This window comes from Aspergillus pseudodeflectus (genome assembly GCF_044049435.1).
Source record: "Aspergillus pseudodeflectus strain CBS 756.74 chromosome Unknown BJX68scaffold_36, whole genome shotgun sequence".
NCBI lineage: Eukaryota > Fungi > Ascomycota > Eurotiomycetes > Eurotiales > Aspergillaceae > Aspergillus > Aspergillus pseudodeflectus.
The window spans coordinates 258,684-275,342 of record NW_027263812.1 but is presented as its reverse complement, the minus strand read 5'-3'; the positions used below and the strand labels follow the sequence as shown (position 1 = coordinate 275,342).

The following is a 16,659-nucleotide window of genomic DNA, read 5'->3' as shown; positions in this document are numbered from 1 at the left end:
GGGGCCGGAGGTGGCTTCGTGATTCTACCCATCAGCGGAAGACGCCACCCCTGCTTACTCGCCTTGAGATTGTGTTGGTTTTGCTCCCGCCGAAAAAGAAAAAAGAAAAAAGAAAAAAGAAAAAAAAAAAAAAAAAAAAAAAAAAAAAAAAAAAAAAAAAAAAAAAAAAAAAAAAAAAAAGATTCGACCGAGGCGCGACTCGAACACGCAATCTTTTGAGATTCGAGGTCTTTTCCCTTGTGGAGAATCCCGCCGAAATCAAACGCCTTACCATTAGGCCACCCGGCCGGTCATTATAAAAAGAATCTTCGTAATGACAAGCTATAAGCTAGGCAAAAGGTCTTGGTGGCGCAAGGTATGGCTCGAGATTTGAGAGCCCAAATCACAAGTCGACTGGAGTGACTCGAGCAAGTGAGGCGCTTGGTATATAAGCGCACCAAAGTAGGCTTACAGACTTCCCGTACAATAGGAGAAATACAGAAGAATACAATGACGATGCCAACCCCCGCCAGCGACTCAACGTACTAGAGCGATGCGCGGTATACCATAGTACACATACATTATGCTCACATTTACGCAAAGCTAAGCACCAAGACTGCGAGACCAGTCCACCCGCCTGCACCTCGAAGCCTCGCCGCGCTCCCAAAGTCCCAGTCCCGTTGAGATATCCGCAAGTGAAGTCGAATTCGCACTCACACTCTCACTCGCACTCCCCACGTACGTCCATGTCTTGAGGAAATCCCTGGCTGTTTCCTCTAGCGTCTATAGGCATTACTAGGTATATCCAGCTCTACGCTCCGCCCATCATGGTATACATACACTCCTCCTCCCCAGGCTCAGGGTATGCATACGGCCAAAATCCTTGTGACAGCCAAGCTAGCGATGGATTTTACATTAGCTCAGGATACACCGTATTTCACCTCAAGGGCAGGCTTATGTCACGCACTGGAAAGCTCTATTCTCCTCCTGGGCTGTTCGATAGCCGTGTGTTGTAAATGATATGCAATGTGGCTGGCTGGCAGAATGGTAATCCAATGATCCCTCTCTAGAGACAATGACGCCGCACCGGCCTAGGGCGTCGTAATTCATGACGCGGATGAGGGGTCTCTTGTAAGTTAAGGCGTGCTTGGGCGCAAGTGGCCCTGTATGTTATTCTGTTATTGAGCGAAAAACATCTGGGGTGACTGGAAGCGATCGAATCAACTTCATTTGCAACCCCCCATCCTCCTCCAAATTCGAGCGCCAGCTGGGTTAGATTGAGTATGATTTGTCCGTGGACAGGTCACTTCGAGACGGCTTGAGCCAACTCAGCTTGGTGGCTTCGAGAATGAAGCCGGGATATCTTGGCTGGAGAAAGCTTAAGTTCGGCCCTGCTAGAAACCATTGCGGGTGTATAAATCTTCGTGAACGGATTGATCAAAGGCGAAGCAAACCCTCAAACCCAGGCTCAGAATAATTGTTCAGGAATTCTGCGAGACTGGACGACCGTTACAAACTGGCCAAATACCCCACCGCCATGCGGTCACATTCTTCGCGGAGAATAACCCCGGGCGAAAAGTGTCAGGTTCGGTGACCCCGACCAACAAGGAGAGTACCTGATTGAGCAGTCGACTGTCAATGACCCACACTGAGTCTCTGACGGACTGTGGAGGTACCCGTAATGTCACGGAAAAAGAAAAGGTGGCTTGGATGTTACTCGTCGTAAACCTTCCGGAGTATATAGATTCTCCGCTTGCTTATCGGTAGCGGGGATCTTCTCCAGCGTTGTATCGGTACTTTTGAGACTATAGCTCCGGGGTATAGGTCAAGGCCACTGTACTCGAAACCTCCTTTTGGAAAGTAGGAAGTGGGTTTTTAAGTTGAGCTGATGCCGCGGGGGAATTATGTACTCGCCTTTTCTAGGTGCTGCCGAAACATAGAGCGCCTTCTCCTTCTTCTTCCTACACTATTAATGAGCCCTTTCCCGTTTTTGAACCGTTTTCTCTGCCGTTCACGTTGTCTTTTGTCAGTGTCTTGTCGTGACCTGCTTCTTATAGTAAGCCAGGCGTTGTCCCCTTCCATCTCATCAAAGCCATGTACCGATATCTATTCCTGCTCCTATCTTCCCACATCGTCCTCTCCACATCCACCGACCTCCCAGTATGCATCATCGGAGCAGGAGCCTCTGGCCTCTCCGCCGCCCACGCACTCGAAGCCCTCGGCAGGCGCACCGTGATCTTTGAAGCAAAGGACACCGTCGGCGGAAACGCACAGAATTATTACGAGAAGTATACCTCGCCCAAGCCTACACTACTCTCCCTCCCATCCCATCTCCCAATCCCATACCAACTTAGGTACTTATTACTATACTATGCCCCCACTCTAACGCTTGAAGCTGAAAAGCAACCAAGCCTTCTACCTCGGCCCCCTCCTAATCCAAAATTCCTCGCATCCCGAGACAATGAAGATCGTCGAAGCCGTCGACGTCCCCGTGACAACGCACACCCCCGAATCGAGCTGGATATTCAACTGGACGACGGGCGCGACGTGGCCGGCGCCCGTGTCGCCACAGGTGCCGCCGCCGGAGTTCCTGGCGGAGCTGCAGAGGTATACGGAGCAGTGGCAGAGCGTTTATAGGCGGTTTGCTGGGCGGGCGGTTACGGTATTCTCCCCCTGTCTGTTCAGATCGGATTTCTTTGCGCCTTGCGTGGATGATTTTGCTGAGACGGGGTTGGTTCAAGGAGGATGTGCCAGACGAGCTTACAGTCAGTACGACTGAGTGGTTTGCGGAGCACAAGTATCCGCTATTGCATGCTGCGCTCATGCCGTCCCTGATTGCTTGGGGGTATGGGGATGTCGACGAGCTTCCGATTGTGGGTCTCTTCATGATCCTGATAACTATATCCTGTGGTCGCTTGAGCTAATGCCATGGCTAGTTTTATACCCTTAGCATCTTTACCCCTGCGGCTCTTACGGGGACCCGGCTGAGGGTTGGTAAGTTAGCCTGTGTCGAGTATCTCACTTGCTACTTGGCGGCTTGATTGATCCGTGCCTTGTCTCTTTTAGACTTCCACGAGGTCTTCCAGCGGTGGTCTCGACAACTCGCCAGATCAGAGATCCGTCTGCGAAGTACAGTTGAACGCATCGGTACGTACCATAACAATCAACAAGTCCCAGCATGCATCGGTCAGGGCAGGGCAACAACATAACAGGCCAACAACCTAACAGGCCCGTTCTAGACCGCTCAGAGGAAGTCATCACACTCCACTACACCTCGCCACAAAACACTCCCGCCCAGCAACCCTGCTCGGACGTAGTCCTCGCCTTCCCCCCAACCCTCTCCTCCCTCGCAACCGCCGGACTGAGCCTATCCCCCGCCGAAGAGGCCGTCTTCTCCGCCGTCCGCACAACAAACTACTTCTCCGCGGCCGTCAGACTGAACACCCCACCGTTATCGTCCTTCCAAATCGCGACGGAAACTCCATTCTCCTCCCCCGACCTCACGGGCCAACCCATCTCCGTCGAGGGCCAGTATAACACCAGCGAGATCTCGCTGTTATACGCCGTCGCCTCGCACGCGCAGTCTGTGGGAGAAGTCGGAGAGGTTATATTGCAAACTCTCTCGCGCATAAACGGCAATCCAGCAGATAATACCGATAACGGGGAAGAAGGAACGACCCCCGTGACAGAACGCGACATCAAAGCCTTCCGGCACCACCCGGACTACTTCCCGCATTTCGGGGCCGAGGCGCTGCGCGGTGGGCTGTATGATTTGTTTAATGGTCTGCAGGGGGAGAACAGGACGTATTTTGCTTCTGGGCTGAATCGTGTGGAGCATGTGGAGTATGTGGTTGCTGCGGCGAGGGAGGTTGTTCAGAGGTATTTTTCGACTTGATGGTGTGGGGGGAGGCTGCTTGTTGGGGATGCAGCGAGGAGGAGTAGAGGTATTCGTATAGGGAGGGGGTTTCAGGGCGGTGGCTGGTGGTTTTGGTGTATGGGTCGGAGGGACTGGTGACTTGTAGACGAGACTGATGATACCGTACGGACCCACTGCCTGTGAGCTTTTCGCCGCTATAGTATTGGGTGTTTGGGTGGGTAGTAACGAGCCGGATACAGGTTGCTTTGGGATTTGAAAGAAATAGGGTCGGTCCATCTCCCACTGTTTCGGCAACGACGTCTTGGGAGAAATCCGAGTCCGAATCACTTTAACCCTGCAAATGGTCAGAGACGCCGAGAGAGAAATGGTGATGGTGCAATCCATTCTCTGTCTCATTAATCCATTATCCAAGAATGATTGCAGTGAGTCTTTCTGTGACTTACGCTGCAAGTGAATATGGTCACTGCTAAGTCAAAAGCTCAATCCAGTCTCAACACTCGATGGCGATGCGACTCACTCGAGGCGAGATATTCGGTGCTCTTGTTGTGGTGAATCCGTGCCTTCTGGATAAATGCTCCCATAGCTCAAAGGCAAGTCCAGTGGAACCATGCTCCAAGATACGCAGATGATATGGGGACACGCCTCCGCGTGCCTGTTCCGGGCGGAAAAGTCTGAAAAGTCGGAAGCCCTCGCAAGTGCCTCTTCTGACGGCGTATCGGAATGGCTGTCCCAGTGATATAATCGGACTGTCCTTTCGACAGCTCGTCGGGGTTCTTGCAGTAATTGGAGCCTAAGAGCTCACGGGACCTTGCGGCGTGTGGTCTGATAACCTGCAACATACATCGGTTCTCAAACGGATACGCGAAAGGTTCAAGGACGTACCGTGGACTCATCCCTTTACTATAGCGATGCCGGTATCGCTCGAGCTTTTGCCTGTTGCGCAGTTCCACATTCTGTCGGATCGCAAATGGTGATGACGAGTTCCTTATAACCTAGAATGCATCAGCATCTCCAAGCTCCCTCAATGGCATGGGACGGCGCTTCACCTGGAAAGAAGGAGGGCGTTGTCGACATGGAGTATCATGACTTCAACCCGGTTTCTAATCGACTGACCATGCATACTAAGAAGTGCGTGCCGCCCGCTCGCTAAAGAGCATGACGACTGCGCCGAGACCGGCCGAGCATGCAGCAGCACTGGTAGTGCCAGCTGCTCGTCTGTACCTGGGCAAGGCGAGAGCAAACTCCAGGAACTCCTTGGTCCTGTTCCTGCATATATGCGGACTTGCCCGATTGCAAGCGCTGGCGGCATCGCTCAAGTATGATGGTGCGTTCGTGGTCTGCTGTATGCGTCACGCCTTTGTCTGACCAATTCTCCACGACCAGACGGGTCAAATCTCTATTCACCGGAATCGAATCGTCCCGAGCTTGTTGGATTCCGCGTCACTCACGAACCGTCCTCGATTGATGATGGGGAGAATCTCTTCCTGGACGACGGATCCGACATCGAACGTCCCTTGGCACTGGAGGAAATGCTCCTCTCAGTCGAAGCTTGACCACTCGGAGAGCAAGCCGTTCATCCTCGCGAACAACCGAACCGAGAATGCATCCGTTTAGTGCCAAGTGTAAGCCATCTATTGGAATGCGTATCCCAAGTAGCACAGTCGAGTTAGGATGTTATCGCACGGGAGTGTATCGGTGTGAAGCAACATACACAGCCACATCCCGCAAAATCCCCTCGGGCAGCGAGATTCCTTCCTTTCGAGAAGGGCGTGTGCAGGGAGTCCGGTATGACCCCGACTCGACAAGCCGACTCGCCAGCCAGGCTCCGAACAACGCTCGATGCTTCTCTCGGGCGAGGGCAGGTATGAGTAAAAGCCCGTGCAGTCTCGGATTCCCGCACTCGTCGGTTCGCATTCTGCGCGCCTGAGGTGCCGTGGCTTACGCAGGGTCTTGTGTATTCGGGCCGCTTCATTGTCGACGATGGTTGGATTCGTGTTTGTGTGTCAGGCCTGAGGTCTCGGGTTGAGGATGCGGTTTCGTGTGCTCGTGCTCTCGACGGCGTAGACGGTTATGGCGATCTTGTTTCATAGTACAACATACACTCTCGAGAGGTTCTGTCTGCGCCCGAACGCTCAAGCGTGGTGGTCGAAGTCTGGAGAGGAGGCGGGGTTCAGTTGGAGAGGCGAAAGTCGTGCCAATCTGAGAATGCCGGTGGCACTTTTGGGAAAATCTCATTGAGTCCGGACTTGGGGCCTTATTGTGCTCTCCGTCGACATGGAGCGACCTCGGTGTCTGTGCCGTGTGGTGAATGATCAAGGTAGAGGTCGAGGTACAGGAACGAGGAATGGAATCTCTAAAGACCACGAGGGAGTAAAAAACATTTATGATTGTTGCTGACTGACTTATCTCTCTACTGTAAACAAGAAGAAAGCCGATTCCACAACACGCCCGACACTGAATCGGCAGTTGTCAACAGGAACTTCATCTCGCGTAGCCAGTGCACATCATCTCATCATCAAAAAACAGGTGACAGAAACACAACAGCGTAGAATGAAACAAGTATCTACTCGACGTCATCCACAGCTTCGCCTTCCTAGCGCTCGTCCATATTCCAACCGTGCTGGACGAAAGCTCTCCACTTGTCGGGATGATTGCACTCGCCGGAGAAGCCTGCAGGGGTGCCGCACACATCGAAGACTGACTGAATGGCGTCGGCAATGTTGTTGTAGGAGGGCAAGTAGCGGACCTTGGAATCCTATTTTGTTTTGTTGGCAGTTAGCACTGATGTGAATCGAGATGGGTGACCAAGGGAAAAGGGAACATACGTCGTTGCACCAATAGATGCGAGTTCCACGCTTGTTGTACACGCGGGTGCAGGCATAGGGTCCGCCGAAGGGACTGCCACTTCTTTTGCGCAGCTCCTTAATGCCCAAGAAAACCTGGAAGCCGTTGGTGTGGAAACCGGTGTCGCAGGTTACGGTATGACGCTTCTCGAGGGCGTGGACAGTGCTGTGGAGTGGAGGAGGGGAACGCGTTAGCCAAAGAAGCAGATTGCAAGCAGGGTTTGTCTTACGGGTCTTCAACGGAGTTGCCAGTCCAGGCGACAGCATCAGTGACATTGGCCAAGTCGAAGTCGTCGGACAGAGTGGGACGCTATAGCAGAGCAATGTGAGTCTTGAGATGATGGGCAGATGGGTAGATCGTTCCCTGATGAGACGAGGGAGAAGAAGACTTACAGCGACGGCGACGAGGGCCATTGCCATCCACATCGCAATCGGAAGAAACTTCATCTTTGCTGAAGGGATGGTTGAAGGCTGCTCGAAAGGGTGGATTGGTTGATGGCTCAGATCAGAAGAAAGAAGTAAAGACCAAGGTCGAAGGGAATGGAGGGGGAGGAAGAAAAAAAAAAGAAAGAAGAGACAGACAGCTGGGAGAAACGGCGCTATTTAGGCCTCTCGAGCGCAGAATCTGGGAAATGAAATCAACCAGCTGTGTGGTAGCAAGCAAAATTAACCACCTGTGCGAAGCGAGGCGAAGCGAGATCAGCCTCGAATCTGATCAGCTTCAGTGCATGGCGTGATTTGCCTACAGCATCCTGATCTCCAGGCTTCAGTGAAGGGAGGTAGGGCTGCGTGCGCGGATTTCTGTCTGGTTGAGTGGGGCATTGCCTGTTTGGGACGTGGCTGTTTGTTCAACTTCAAGAACGTGAAGGGTGGCATTTCTTGTAGCTAATGGAACTGCCTAGTGTTTTGACACGTGCTGGACACTGCAAGTTGCCCTGCACCATCGTGCAGATGCAGGTGAAGGCTGCAGGTGGGAGTCATGCAGGGGAGCTGGAAGACAGCGAGAGGTGGCGGGCTCTGGGTTACGAGTGACGTCTACGCAAGATTTGGAAAGGCACAGTCGCTCGACAGATTCATTCTGTGGGAAGACCACAGCTCATGATCATCGAGAAGCGAAGCCAAATACAATGGAAGACAGGGGAAAAGTTGTATCCAGCGGTCCGCAAATGGCGGTTGGTAACGGGAAGTGAGCGCCCATCGATTTGAGTCTAGGTAACACGATTAGAGTGAATTCGATTGTAGCAAATGTAGATGTCCATCTCCTCTTGTTCGCAGACGGTGGAATGAGACTCTGCAGGAACAGGACGCTGGTCAGGAAAATGCTGAGACACAGCAAGGCGGGATTCTGACCACTCCAGCGTATCTAGAGACCATAACGGTTCAAGTAGACTAGAGTTTCTAGCGGGTTCTACAGACTGTCCGTCACATAGGTCCCAGCTCGAAATACCGGTGTGTTGTGTTCTTTCTCGCATCAGTCCCCAGCGGCATCCGCTCAACGTCTCTTGAGGCGCCATGGCCATCTTGGGGCTTTGGCAACTCGATAAAATAGTAACAGCAATACTCCAGAGTAGGCTCGGAATGTTGCAAGGCCAGCTGGGGTTGCTCCTCTCGTGTTACTGTAGGATGTGGAGATTTTTGAGGCTCAGTGTTGGAGCGTAGTGAACGGCGTAGTTCTTGACCAAGGACTTCACGAACCAGGCCTCCGTCTACAATAGCAGTGTAAGTGTCTAGATTGGTCATGGCATTTGTTGGCGAGGCGAAGCCTTTGGAGGGCCGATGGAGAATTCAAGCAGTCTTTTGCAGGTGATGTTTCGCTCTTTCTACACTACAGAAGCTACTTCAGCTTGTGTGGCGCTGCAGTGGACTTGGGTTTCCTATTATAACAGTATGAACTACTTGTAGAGACATCTAATACTAACAGGGCAGCGCATGTAATAAAAAATCACCTTTGGTGGCTCTGGTGTTATGTGAAGTGCGTACCTCTATACATGAAGCCGTGCACTTAGCCCTAACTCCATGGCAAGTACTAAGCATACGGCACGGCCGTGGAAATAAAAAGCGTGACAATACCAGCATCCCATCCCCGCCAAATCTGCCCGATCTCGATTCTCGACAACTCCAACACTCGCACCAACAATCAGCCAAGAAGCAGCCCATCACGTCGCACCACATCCAGCCCGCAGAATGAGCAGCGAATTTGTCTTTATCCACGTCCGCAAGCCAAAAGACGCCCTCAAGCTCGCCAAATCCTCGCGCGTCCGCTCGCACGTCACGCGGCAGCAGTGGAAGCAGTTGGACCAGCGGGCTCGACGCGCGAATGCGAATGCGGTTGGGAAAGTTCTCGACGAATTCGAGAATCAAGAAGACAGCACAGTAGCAAAGGATAAGAGTGATCACCGTCGAAACAAGCTCGAACTAGTCCGACTCGCGCCGGAGATCGAGTTCGGGATTGAGAATGGGGCCATCAACATCCCTCGACCCCTGGGCGGCCTGCGTGGCGACCCGTTTCGCTCGTACCCCGTCGCATGGCGGCCCTCTTTGCCCCGATTTGTGGATCACTGTACGTCCTCCCTGCATAGAGGTGTGACATTCCGGCAATGGTCTGGCTAACTAGATTAGATCTCATGAGCATGGCCGTCGACATCCCCGAACTCGACCAGCCCGGAAACCGCGGCCTCCTCCGCACATCGTGGTTCCCACTCGTCATGAGCGAGCGCGCCCTCTTCCTGGTAATCATCCTCCTCGCCGCATCAAACTACGCATCCGTGCAAAGCCAGCCCCTCGATATGAAACTCGACCTCCTCGCGCTGCGCTGTGAAGCCGTGCAAGCTGTCAACGAGGCGCTCGAGGTTCAAGCCCAGCAGCAGCAGCAGCAGCCGCGCTGTATAAGTGACGCGCTCGTCGGCGCAATCGCCAAGATGGCAAGCTACGAGGCTATGTATGGCGATGTCGGCAATTACGCCGTCCACATGCGCGGTCTGGAGCGGGTCATTGAGTTGCGCGGGGGGTTACTTGAGCTGGGGTTAAGCGGTCTCCTGCGACGGATCGTCATCTGGATTGATCGCAATGGAGGATTCCTGAATGGGTCTGCGCTGTATTTTCCGGGAGAGACGTTTGCGCCGGGGCAGCCGCTGCCGGGGCCGAATCCCGGGCATTTTCTAGGTGCGCGATAACAGCGGAGATGATGTCAGGGACTCGCGGGCTTTGTTGTCTGCGACGAATCATGCACCCGATGAACCATCCATTAGACGGCGGAGACATGGCGATGCAACATGGGATCTTGAGACCAAACCCGAAAGGGTTATCACATCTGCGGGATCGCTGCGGCTAATCCCGATGCGGTTATCACACCTCGATCCCCCCCTTCGATCTAGATCCGTCTCCACTGCGAGTCCTGCTTTATTCCACCAGCTCTGAGGGAGGAGTCAAGGTGCGGAATCCGACAACGAGACGACGCTCCCCTCCTTATCTCCGACACTGAGCTTGTGGAGCGGATGGCTGCGAGGGATAAATACCCCCTCTCCCTCTGCACCAGCTCAGTCCGGTTCTCCCTCACCCCCATCAATCCAGCTCGCTCAAACTTTGAAGCATACCAATACCCTTCTCTTCCTATCAAATCCCAACCACTCAACAACATAGCCATGTCGCTAACGTCCAAAACCGCCCTAATAACCGGCGGGGCCAAGAACCTCGGCGCCCAAATCGCGCGCGAGCTCGCAGCCTGCGGCGCAAACCTCGCGATCCACTACAACTCGGCCTCGAGCGAGCCCGAAGCGCGGAAACTCGAAGCCGAGCTTAGGGACAAGTACCCTTCTATCAAGATCGCAATCTACCAGGGCGACTTGACTGCTGCTGCGGCCGTCACGAAACTGTTTGATGAGACGCTGAGGGATTTTGGAAAGGTGGATGTTGTGGTTAATACCGTGGGCAAGGTGCTGAAGAAGCCCATCCTGGAGATTAGTGAGGCGGAGTATGATGATATGTTTGCGTATGTGTCTTCATCCTTTCGCGGTGACTTGCTTGCTTTGTTGTGGCTGAGGTTCTGACTTGGTTAGGATTAACTCGAAGGTTGCGTTCTTCGTCCTCAAGGAGGCGGCCAAGCATGTTGAAGATGGTGGCAAGATCATCACCATCGTCACTGCCCTGCTTGGAGCTTTCACTGGATATTACACCTCCTACGCTGGCAGCAAGGCGCCCGTCGAGCACTTCACTCGGTAACTAACCCCTCCACCCACCACCCAGGAAGCGCCTCGCTCACAAATACCCAGCGGCGTCTGCAAAGAACTCCAATCCCGCCGCGTGAGCGTAAACAACGTCGCGCCCGGCCCAATGGACACGCGTACGCATCTCCCCTCCTCTCCCTTTCCCTCTTCCCATTTTCAAAAGATCAGGCCAAGCTAACTATCCGGAACGTCAGCCTTCTTCTACCCACAAGAATCCCCCGAGGCCGTCGAATACCACAAGGCGAACGGCATGGGTGGCCGTCTGACGCTCGTCGAGGACATTGCGCCTATTGTGCGGTTCCTGTGTACCGAGGGGGCGTGGATTACCGGTCAGACTATCTTTGCGAATGGGGGGTATACGACTCGGTAGATTCTGCTCGTGTTATCTTTGGAACAAGGTTTTTTTTTGGCATTGAATGAAACTGAAATGAACACGCAATCATTCGAGCTGCTGGACTTGGCCGATGGGTTCGTGACGGATTTGTCGGAGGTATACAAGTAGAGCTGAGACGCAGACACAGTCGTATACGCAAATGAAGCGTAGCGGTTTTAGGAGAAAGACAGAGCGTTGGTCGCGAATTCTTAACCGGCGATGATTACAGTTCCTCGAATTTCCAAGATACCGTAGGCCGTGAGCTCGGTGGTGGGCCGAGGAATTGGAAAAGCAGCAGCAAAGGAACCAGGCAGGCCAGTGATCCCGCCTGCATGGCTGAGCATAAAAATAGTGATTCTGCCCAGGTACATGTTCACGCCACTGCAGCCTTGACGTCACGCGATGTGGTCTGCTGTCAAAGGTACCTGTAACACTTCGCCTGGAGGGATCTCATTGCAGGAAAGATGAGGCGACGATGGGATGAAGGAGTCTACAACTCGCCGTCTTTTCCCAGGAAACTCCGTCCTCGTCGGTAATTTACAGATTCAGCCATCTTCTTGGTCCCTTCCAATTTATCTAAAAGGGCGTGACCTAGACATACACGACCTCCGTAATATTCAGGTCCTGGAGGGGGGTACCTGAGAAGCAAGCGACTTTACCCTTCCGCCCTGAGCAGACTGGGGGCTATTTTCAGGCAGTTGCGCCTGTGGGATAGGCCGTATCTCTCAACCTCATCAAGGCAATTTGATGGGCTTCTTCCCATCTGCAGCTGCTGCGAGTTTCGACGAGAAACTTCGAGGCTGGCTTTGACGCTGCACCTGCACCTGCAGCAGGCCTTGTGTCTGGAGTGGGCATTCATCCTCGTTCGCAGTGCATTGGACCAGAGCTGGTGAAAATACCTCAAGTCAGTAGCACGTGCTCTCTTGCCTAGAGAGTCTGTCACGGCTGTAAACTTGCAGAAATACAGCTTCGTACCTTGGCCATGAGAATAGGGTGAAGTGATATGCGCATCTCATTCTTATTTTCACAGGTTTGGGTCCTTTGTTGCCATTTTCAAGGGAATTCTCATTCAAAGTGTAGAGATGGCTGTTGCAGATGCGTGCTGCACTAGATAAGATCGAAACAAGCTTCCAGCGAGTCTGGTGAGCCTGTTGCGTCCAAAGATGGTCTTGAAGAGTATAAGTGGAAATCTCCCCGACTATGCAGCTATACCTAGACACCGAGTCTCTGTAAGTCCATTACGTGCGGGGCAATTCAGGTTATCTTACCAGCTGCATCTTGCATCTTCCATCTCTCAATCTCTTTATCTCTTACCTTCCTTCCCTCCCTCCTCTCCCTCCTCTCCATCGCGCCTTCCCTCCCAGCCTTCCACCACCCAAACCGCAACCACACCCACCTACCAAAATGTCCGACCGACACAAGATATACATCGACATCGTGCGCCTTCACGAAGCAATCGAAACAATCGCGAGCCCCCTCACAGCCCGGAACCAGGGAATGGCCATCTACCAAGTCCCCAACGACCTGTTCCTCAACCAGCTTGGGACCTTCAAGCCAGCGCTCTTCCAGCCGCGGCAGGCGGTGCGGAAGACTGGAAAGGGTAAACAGAAGCAGAAAGCGAAAGAGAAAGACAAAGAGAAAGAGAAGAAGAGAAACCCCACGACCAAGCGCAAATCCAAAGAACCCCCAACTGAAGCAGCCCGAACCACCCAAACCACAAACTCGGAGGCAGAATGTGCCGCGCCTGCCTCGGCCTCCTCGCCCTCTTCTCGCTCGTCTACATCCACAACGCGTGCCCACCGCTCGTTTTCGCTCTGGCCGTCGACCTTCTCTCCACCGAGACCCTCCTCATCCTGCTCTTCGCTCTCATTTGGCACCTTTGAGCCCGAACCCTGGCTTCCCGAGGGGAGTCGCCTGCCCGTCTATCCGCCTGTGCTGAAGCATGTTGCTGAGATGAATGAGTGTGAACGTGGACTGCCAGCGCTGCCAGGGTGGGGGGAGTGTGTGCTTGAGAAGGATGGGTGAGTTTACTTCGTTTCTTCTCTTCTCAGGATTCCTATTTGTGGCTTCGTATTCCAAGGTCTGGGCTTAGGTGTCGTAGCTAACAAGAGCCTCTGTTCCGTTGTCAGATTAACCTCCAAAGCAAAACACCCCTACATGCCCAACCTCGAACTCCACGAAGACGGCCAGTGGGAAATCACCGAGATCCTCGAGGACCACACGTACAAGCGCCCTCACTGCGTCGCCGAGCTGTTCCTCAACCCCACGCACCAGATGGATAGCAGGATGGTTTCCTTGACGGAGATCAAGGCTGTGCTGCGGCTCATGAGGAACCGGATGGAGCTAAGGCGGTACGCGCATCATTCTTCTTTTCCGGTGGGTGGTCTCCTCCTTTCCCTTTGCTTAATTTGGTTCTCACTTTGTTTCAGTTGGGCGTTGTGGCTCTTGCTGACGGCTTAGGTCCTGATGTTGTCGTATGTCAGCTGTGGGGAGGGAGACGATGCGAAATGCAAGCCGGCGAGAATCATTCAGGCGCATCACGATGGGAAGAAGTTGACGATTCAGTATCTGCAGCTGGCGAACTGGGTTGATAGAAAGACGACTGCCTCGACTCTCGACCCGTTTGCTGCGTACTTTTTCAGCGAGCCCGTCATGCCGATACCGACTAGTCCCAGAGAGAAGCCCAAGAGGGGATCGTGGCTGCAGGATAAATGGACCGAGTTCATGTCTTCTCGATCCGATCCGATGACGGACAATGATCTGGACAAAATGATGCGTCGTGCTTAGAATTCGAACAGATAGAGCTTTGTCTTTGAGAAGAAGTAGAGAATCATTCGGGGCACCTAGTTAAAGAACCTAAAGGCTACAGTTTGTGGATAGTCCCGTTCATGACGATAACAGGATCATGCAGAGAAATTCATTGGCTTATTACATACATGCATGCATTCCTGAAAACCCAGTGAACCAACTAGTAGCGAAGTTGCGAGGAGCAATGAAATAAAGGAGGTAAGGTTAGGATAATAGGAAACAATTGATGAAAAAGTAATCATGTCAGAATAGAGAAGAGGAAAAAGTCCGAAAGCTCATCGCATGACTCGGAAATGCCGAATCAACAGGCGACCGGTAGAAAAGGTATCACGGTTGTTTACTAGAGTATGCATCAGCCGCCGTTCAGTCAGCAAGGAAAGGTGTACCAACCGAAATCTCAGCCATTCCAACGTCGTCCCCGGCGGCCTGCTGAGGAGCAACATTCGCGGCAGCAGGGGCATTGGCGGGCGCAACATCGCCAGAAGTAATGAAGTAATCATCCATCTCCGCATCCAATTCCTCTGCAGTCTTGGGCTTGGGACGGTTGGTGCGAGCGCCTTGTCGGCGTCCGCCGCGACCCTTCTTGCCGGCGGCAGTGTTGGCGGCCTTGGCGTTGGTCGCAGGCTTCGGCTTTGACTTGCCCTGGCTAAAAGATGTGAGTTTCATTCACAAAGTTTCGGATTAGCAGTATACTTACGCGACGCGATCTCCAAGAGGCTTAGGGGCAGGTACTTCAGGGGCGTGCGAGGCATCGACAACAACCTCGATCTACAAAGGTTAGAGATTCTGACAGATAAATGGAAAGGTGAATGCTTACCTTCATGGGACGCCCATCGACGAGCAGACCGTTGAGCTCCTTGGCCGCTTTTGCGGCAGTGTCGCGTTTACTGAAAACAATCGAGGCGATGCCGCGGCTTGTGCCATTCTGGTTGTAGGTGAGCATGACACGCTTGACGGGACCTGCGGATTTTGAGAAGTATTCCTATGGAACAGGAAAGCGAATTAGTACGTCGGCAAGAAAGTTGTTTTGCGAAAAGCGTCAACGGTGTCGTTTCAGCGTCCCAAAAGCGCAGGGACGCCCAACTCCGCAGTAGAGCATCAGCGAGCGCACAGCGGTTATTAGCAGATGGCAGGCGAGCGACTCGAAAATCGACCAAACACGACGCGCCAAATCTCAGAACGCAATTCCCTCAAGTATTTCCCCGGCCATCTACGGCGCGTTCGTGAATGTCAAGCTCCCGATAATCATGTTTCCCCGACCCATCAATATGCCAGAGTTCCCAACCCAACCAACCTCAACAACGACAAAATTGTGACAATGGCGCGACCACCGCCTGCAGTCACTTCGCTCACTCACGGCACGCATGACAGGAAAAGGATCGGTGGCGCATGACTAACCCGCGCAAAGGCCGGGTTGTGACATGAAGGTGTCACTTCCCAGGACGAGGCATGGGACAAATGTTGAAGCTCACGGTGCCATCTAGGGCGCGCCAATCCAGTAATCCATAAACCAAATCATGCGGCGTTTCAAGAAAGTAGACTAATTGTCTGTTCACTGCTGGTATGCTGATGCACTCGCTGATACCGACCCGAGAGATAGTTTACGCGGGAACGAAGCAATGGGCTCAAGAGCAGTGGTGTCTTCTCAACAACCACTGAAGCGCAGTCCGCAGCGATCCAAGCGGGAGAAACTTTCGTAAAATCCGCCGATGTAGGGTACGCATGTGCAGGACTACGGCAGAACTCGACTTCTCTCGATTCGCTTGTGCCATAGCGGTGACGGGCGCGATCGGTCAACAAAGGAGTAACTGCCTGCGCGAAGCCAAACAACCACTATCAGAGTGGTACACAGGGGTCGAAGGCGAATGGGAGCCGTTGCGACCCGGAGGCTTCCACAAAAGACACGGCGATGAAACCCAAGGCGAAGGCCTCTCAATCAACATACCTTGATATTGGCCTCATTCACATCGGCAGGCTGAAAATGTTAGTCGCGCTCTTGAGCATTGGTGGAGGTAGGATGTCTTACCAAGCCGCTGACCATGATCTTGCTTTCGGTCGAGATGGGGTGTCCATTCTGGATAGCCTTTCCAGCAGGCTTAGCACTCTTTGTGGTCTTCTTGACTCCGCCAACCGGAACAGCAGCGTTGGCAGCCTTGGATCTGGTGTTACGGCGGCGGTTGCGCACGCCCTGGCGGCGGTTGACAAGGATCTCGTCGAGAGACTTATCGAGCTTGGTAGACATGTTTGATAGAGATCTCGGAGGAATGTGAGTTTGATGATTTGATAGGAGAAGTCGCGGGACGTTGGGCGCAAACGCTGGTGGCGTTTCTCGTGTTTTGATCTCAGAAAGGGGCAAGAGACGCGATTTGGTGCAGTGAGGCGCGAAAATGTCAAGCGCAGACGGTCAAATGTAATAACAAGAAGATTGAGAAGGAGGAAAATGTGTTGACTCCGTGAGCTGATGGAGCGAGGATGATGATGGAAGGAAGAAAGGGAGGAAGACAACAGGGAAGTCGGACCCGTCAAAAGCGGAAGGCGGAGTGGCAGCCGGTGACT

At 53.1% G+C, this 16,659-nt stretch overlaps 7 protein-coding genes and 1 non-coding gene across 8 annotated transcripts; 5 read left to right on the top strand and 3 right to left on the bottom strand.

Moving 5' to 3' along the window:
- Positions 1-184: 184 nt before the first annotated feature.
- BJX68DRAFT_t121 lies at positions 185-288 on the bottom strand. Its single transcript has one exon. It is a non-coding gene; the product is annotated as a tRNA-Arg (tRNA).
- Positions 289-2,073: 1,785 nt separating this feature from the next.
- On the top strand, positions 2,074-3,874 carry BJX68DRAFT_277327 (uncharacterized protein; the record flags this gene model as incomplete). Its single annotated transcript, XM_071048305.1, has 6 exons — positions 2,074-2,267; positions 2,383-2,641; positions 2,721-2,852; positions 2,916-2,973; positions 3,046-3,126; positions 3,219-3,874. 6 exons carry the CDS (start codon positions 2,074-2,076, stop codon positions 3,872-3,874), a joined length of 1,380 nt encoding a protein of 459 aa, XP_070896750.1.
- A 1,137-nt stretch (positions 3,875-5,011) lies between these two features.
- Positions 5,012-5,409, top strand: BJX68DRAFT_269141 (uncharacterized protein; the record flags this gene model as incomplete). The annotated part of the gene is made up of 2 exons (XM_071046266.1): positions 5,012-5,180; positions 5,240-5,409. The coding sequence occupies 2 exons, from the start codon at positions 5,012-5,014 to the stop codon at positions 5,407-5,409; spliced, it is 339 nt and encodes a 112-aa protein (XP_070896749.1).
- Positions 5,410-6,449: 1,040 nt separating this feature from the next.
- BJX68DRAFT_269140 (uncharacterized protein) lies at positions 6,450-7,146 on the bottom strand (the record flags this gene model as incomplete). The annotated part of the gene is made up of 4 exons (XM_071046265.1): positions 6,450-6,611; positions 6,682-6,865; positions 6,930-7,009; positions 7,093-7,146. The coding sequence occupies 4 exons, from the start codon at positions 7,144-7,146 to the stop codon at positions 6,450-6,452; spliced, it is 480 nt and encodes a 159-aa protein (XP_070896748.1).
- A 1,687-nt stretch (positions 7,147-8,833) lies between these two features.
- On the top strand, positions 8,834-10,033 carry BJX68DRAFT_133458 (uncharacterized protein). Its single transcript, XM_071036340.1, has 2 exons — positions 8,834-9,259; positions 9,319-10,033. Exons 1-2 carry the CDS (start codon positions 8,884-8,886, stop codon positions 9,870-9,872), a joined length of 930 nt encoding a protein of 309 aa, XP_070896747.1. The 5' UTR covers positions 8,834-8,883; the 3' UTR covers positions 9,873-10,033.
- A 307-nt stretch (positions 10,034-10,340) lies between these two features.
- On the top strand, positions 10,341-11,292 carry BJX68DRAFT_256786 (uncharacterized protein; the record flags this gene model as incomplete). The annotated part of the gene is made up of 4 exons (XM_071043233.1): positions 10,341-10,687; positions 10,755-10,913; positions 10,968-11,038; positions 11,117-11,292. The coding sequence occupies 4 exons, from the start codon at positions 10,341-10,343 to the stop codon at positions 11,290-11,292; spliced, it is 753 nt and encodes a 250-aa protein (XP_070896746.1).
- A 1,407-nt stretch (positions 11,293-12,699) lies between these two features.
- Positions 12,700-14,082, top strand: BJX68DRAFT_269138 (uncharacterized protein; the record flags this gene model as incomplete). Its single annotated transcript, XM_071046264.1, has 3 exons — positions 12,700-13,316; positions 13,425-13,671; positions 13,756-14,082. 3 exons carry the CDS (start codon positions 12,700-12,702, stop codon positions 14,080-14,082), a joined length of 1,191 nt encoding a protein of 396 aa, XP_070896745.1.
- Positions 14,083-14,466: 384 nt separating this feature from the next.
- Positions 14,467-16,345, bottom strand: BJX68DRAFT_269137 (uncharacterized protein; the record flags this gene model as incomplete). The annotated part of the gene is made up of 5 exons (XM_071046263.1): positions 14,467-14,749; positions 14,801-14,871; positions 14,921-15,085; positions 16,049-16,078; positions 16,130-16,345. 5 exons carry the CDS (start codon positions 16,343-16,345, stop codon positions 14,467-14,469), a joined length of 765 nt encoding a protein of 254 aa, XP_070896744.1.
- Positions 16,346-16,659: the final 314 nt, after the last annotated feature.

Bases quoted from the DNA above. Each gene is read 5' to 3' on its own strand.
- BJX68DRAFT_133458 (XM_071036340.1), top strand. From the start codon at position 8,884: ATGAGCAGCGAATTTGTCTTTATCCACGTCCGCAAGCCAAAAGACGCC. The intron at 9,260-9,318 runs GTACGTCCTCCC...TAACTAGATTAG, and splicing joins GCCCCGATTTGTGGATCACT to ATCTCATGAGCATGGCCGTC.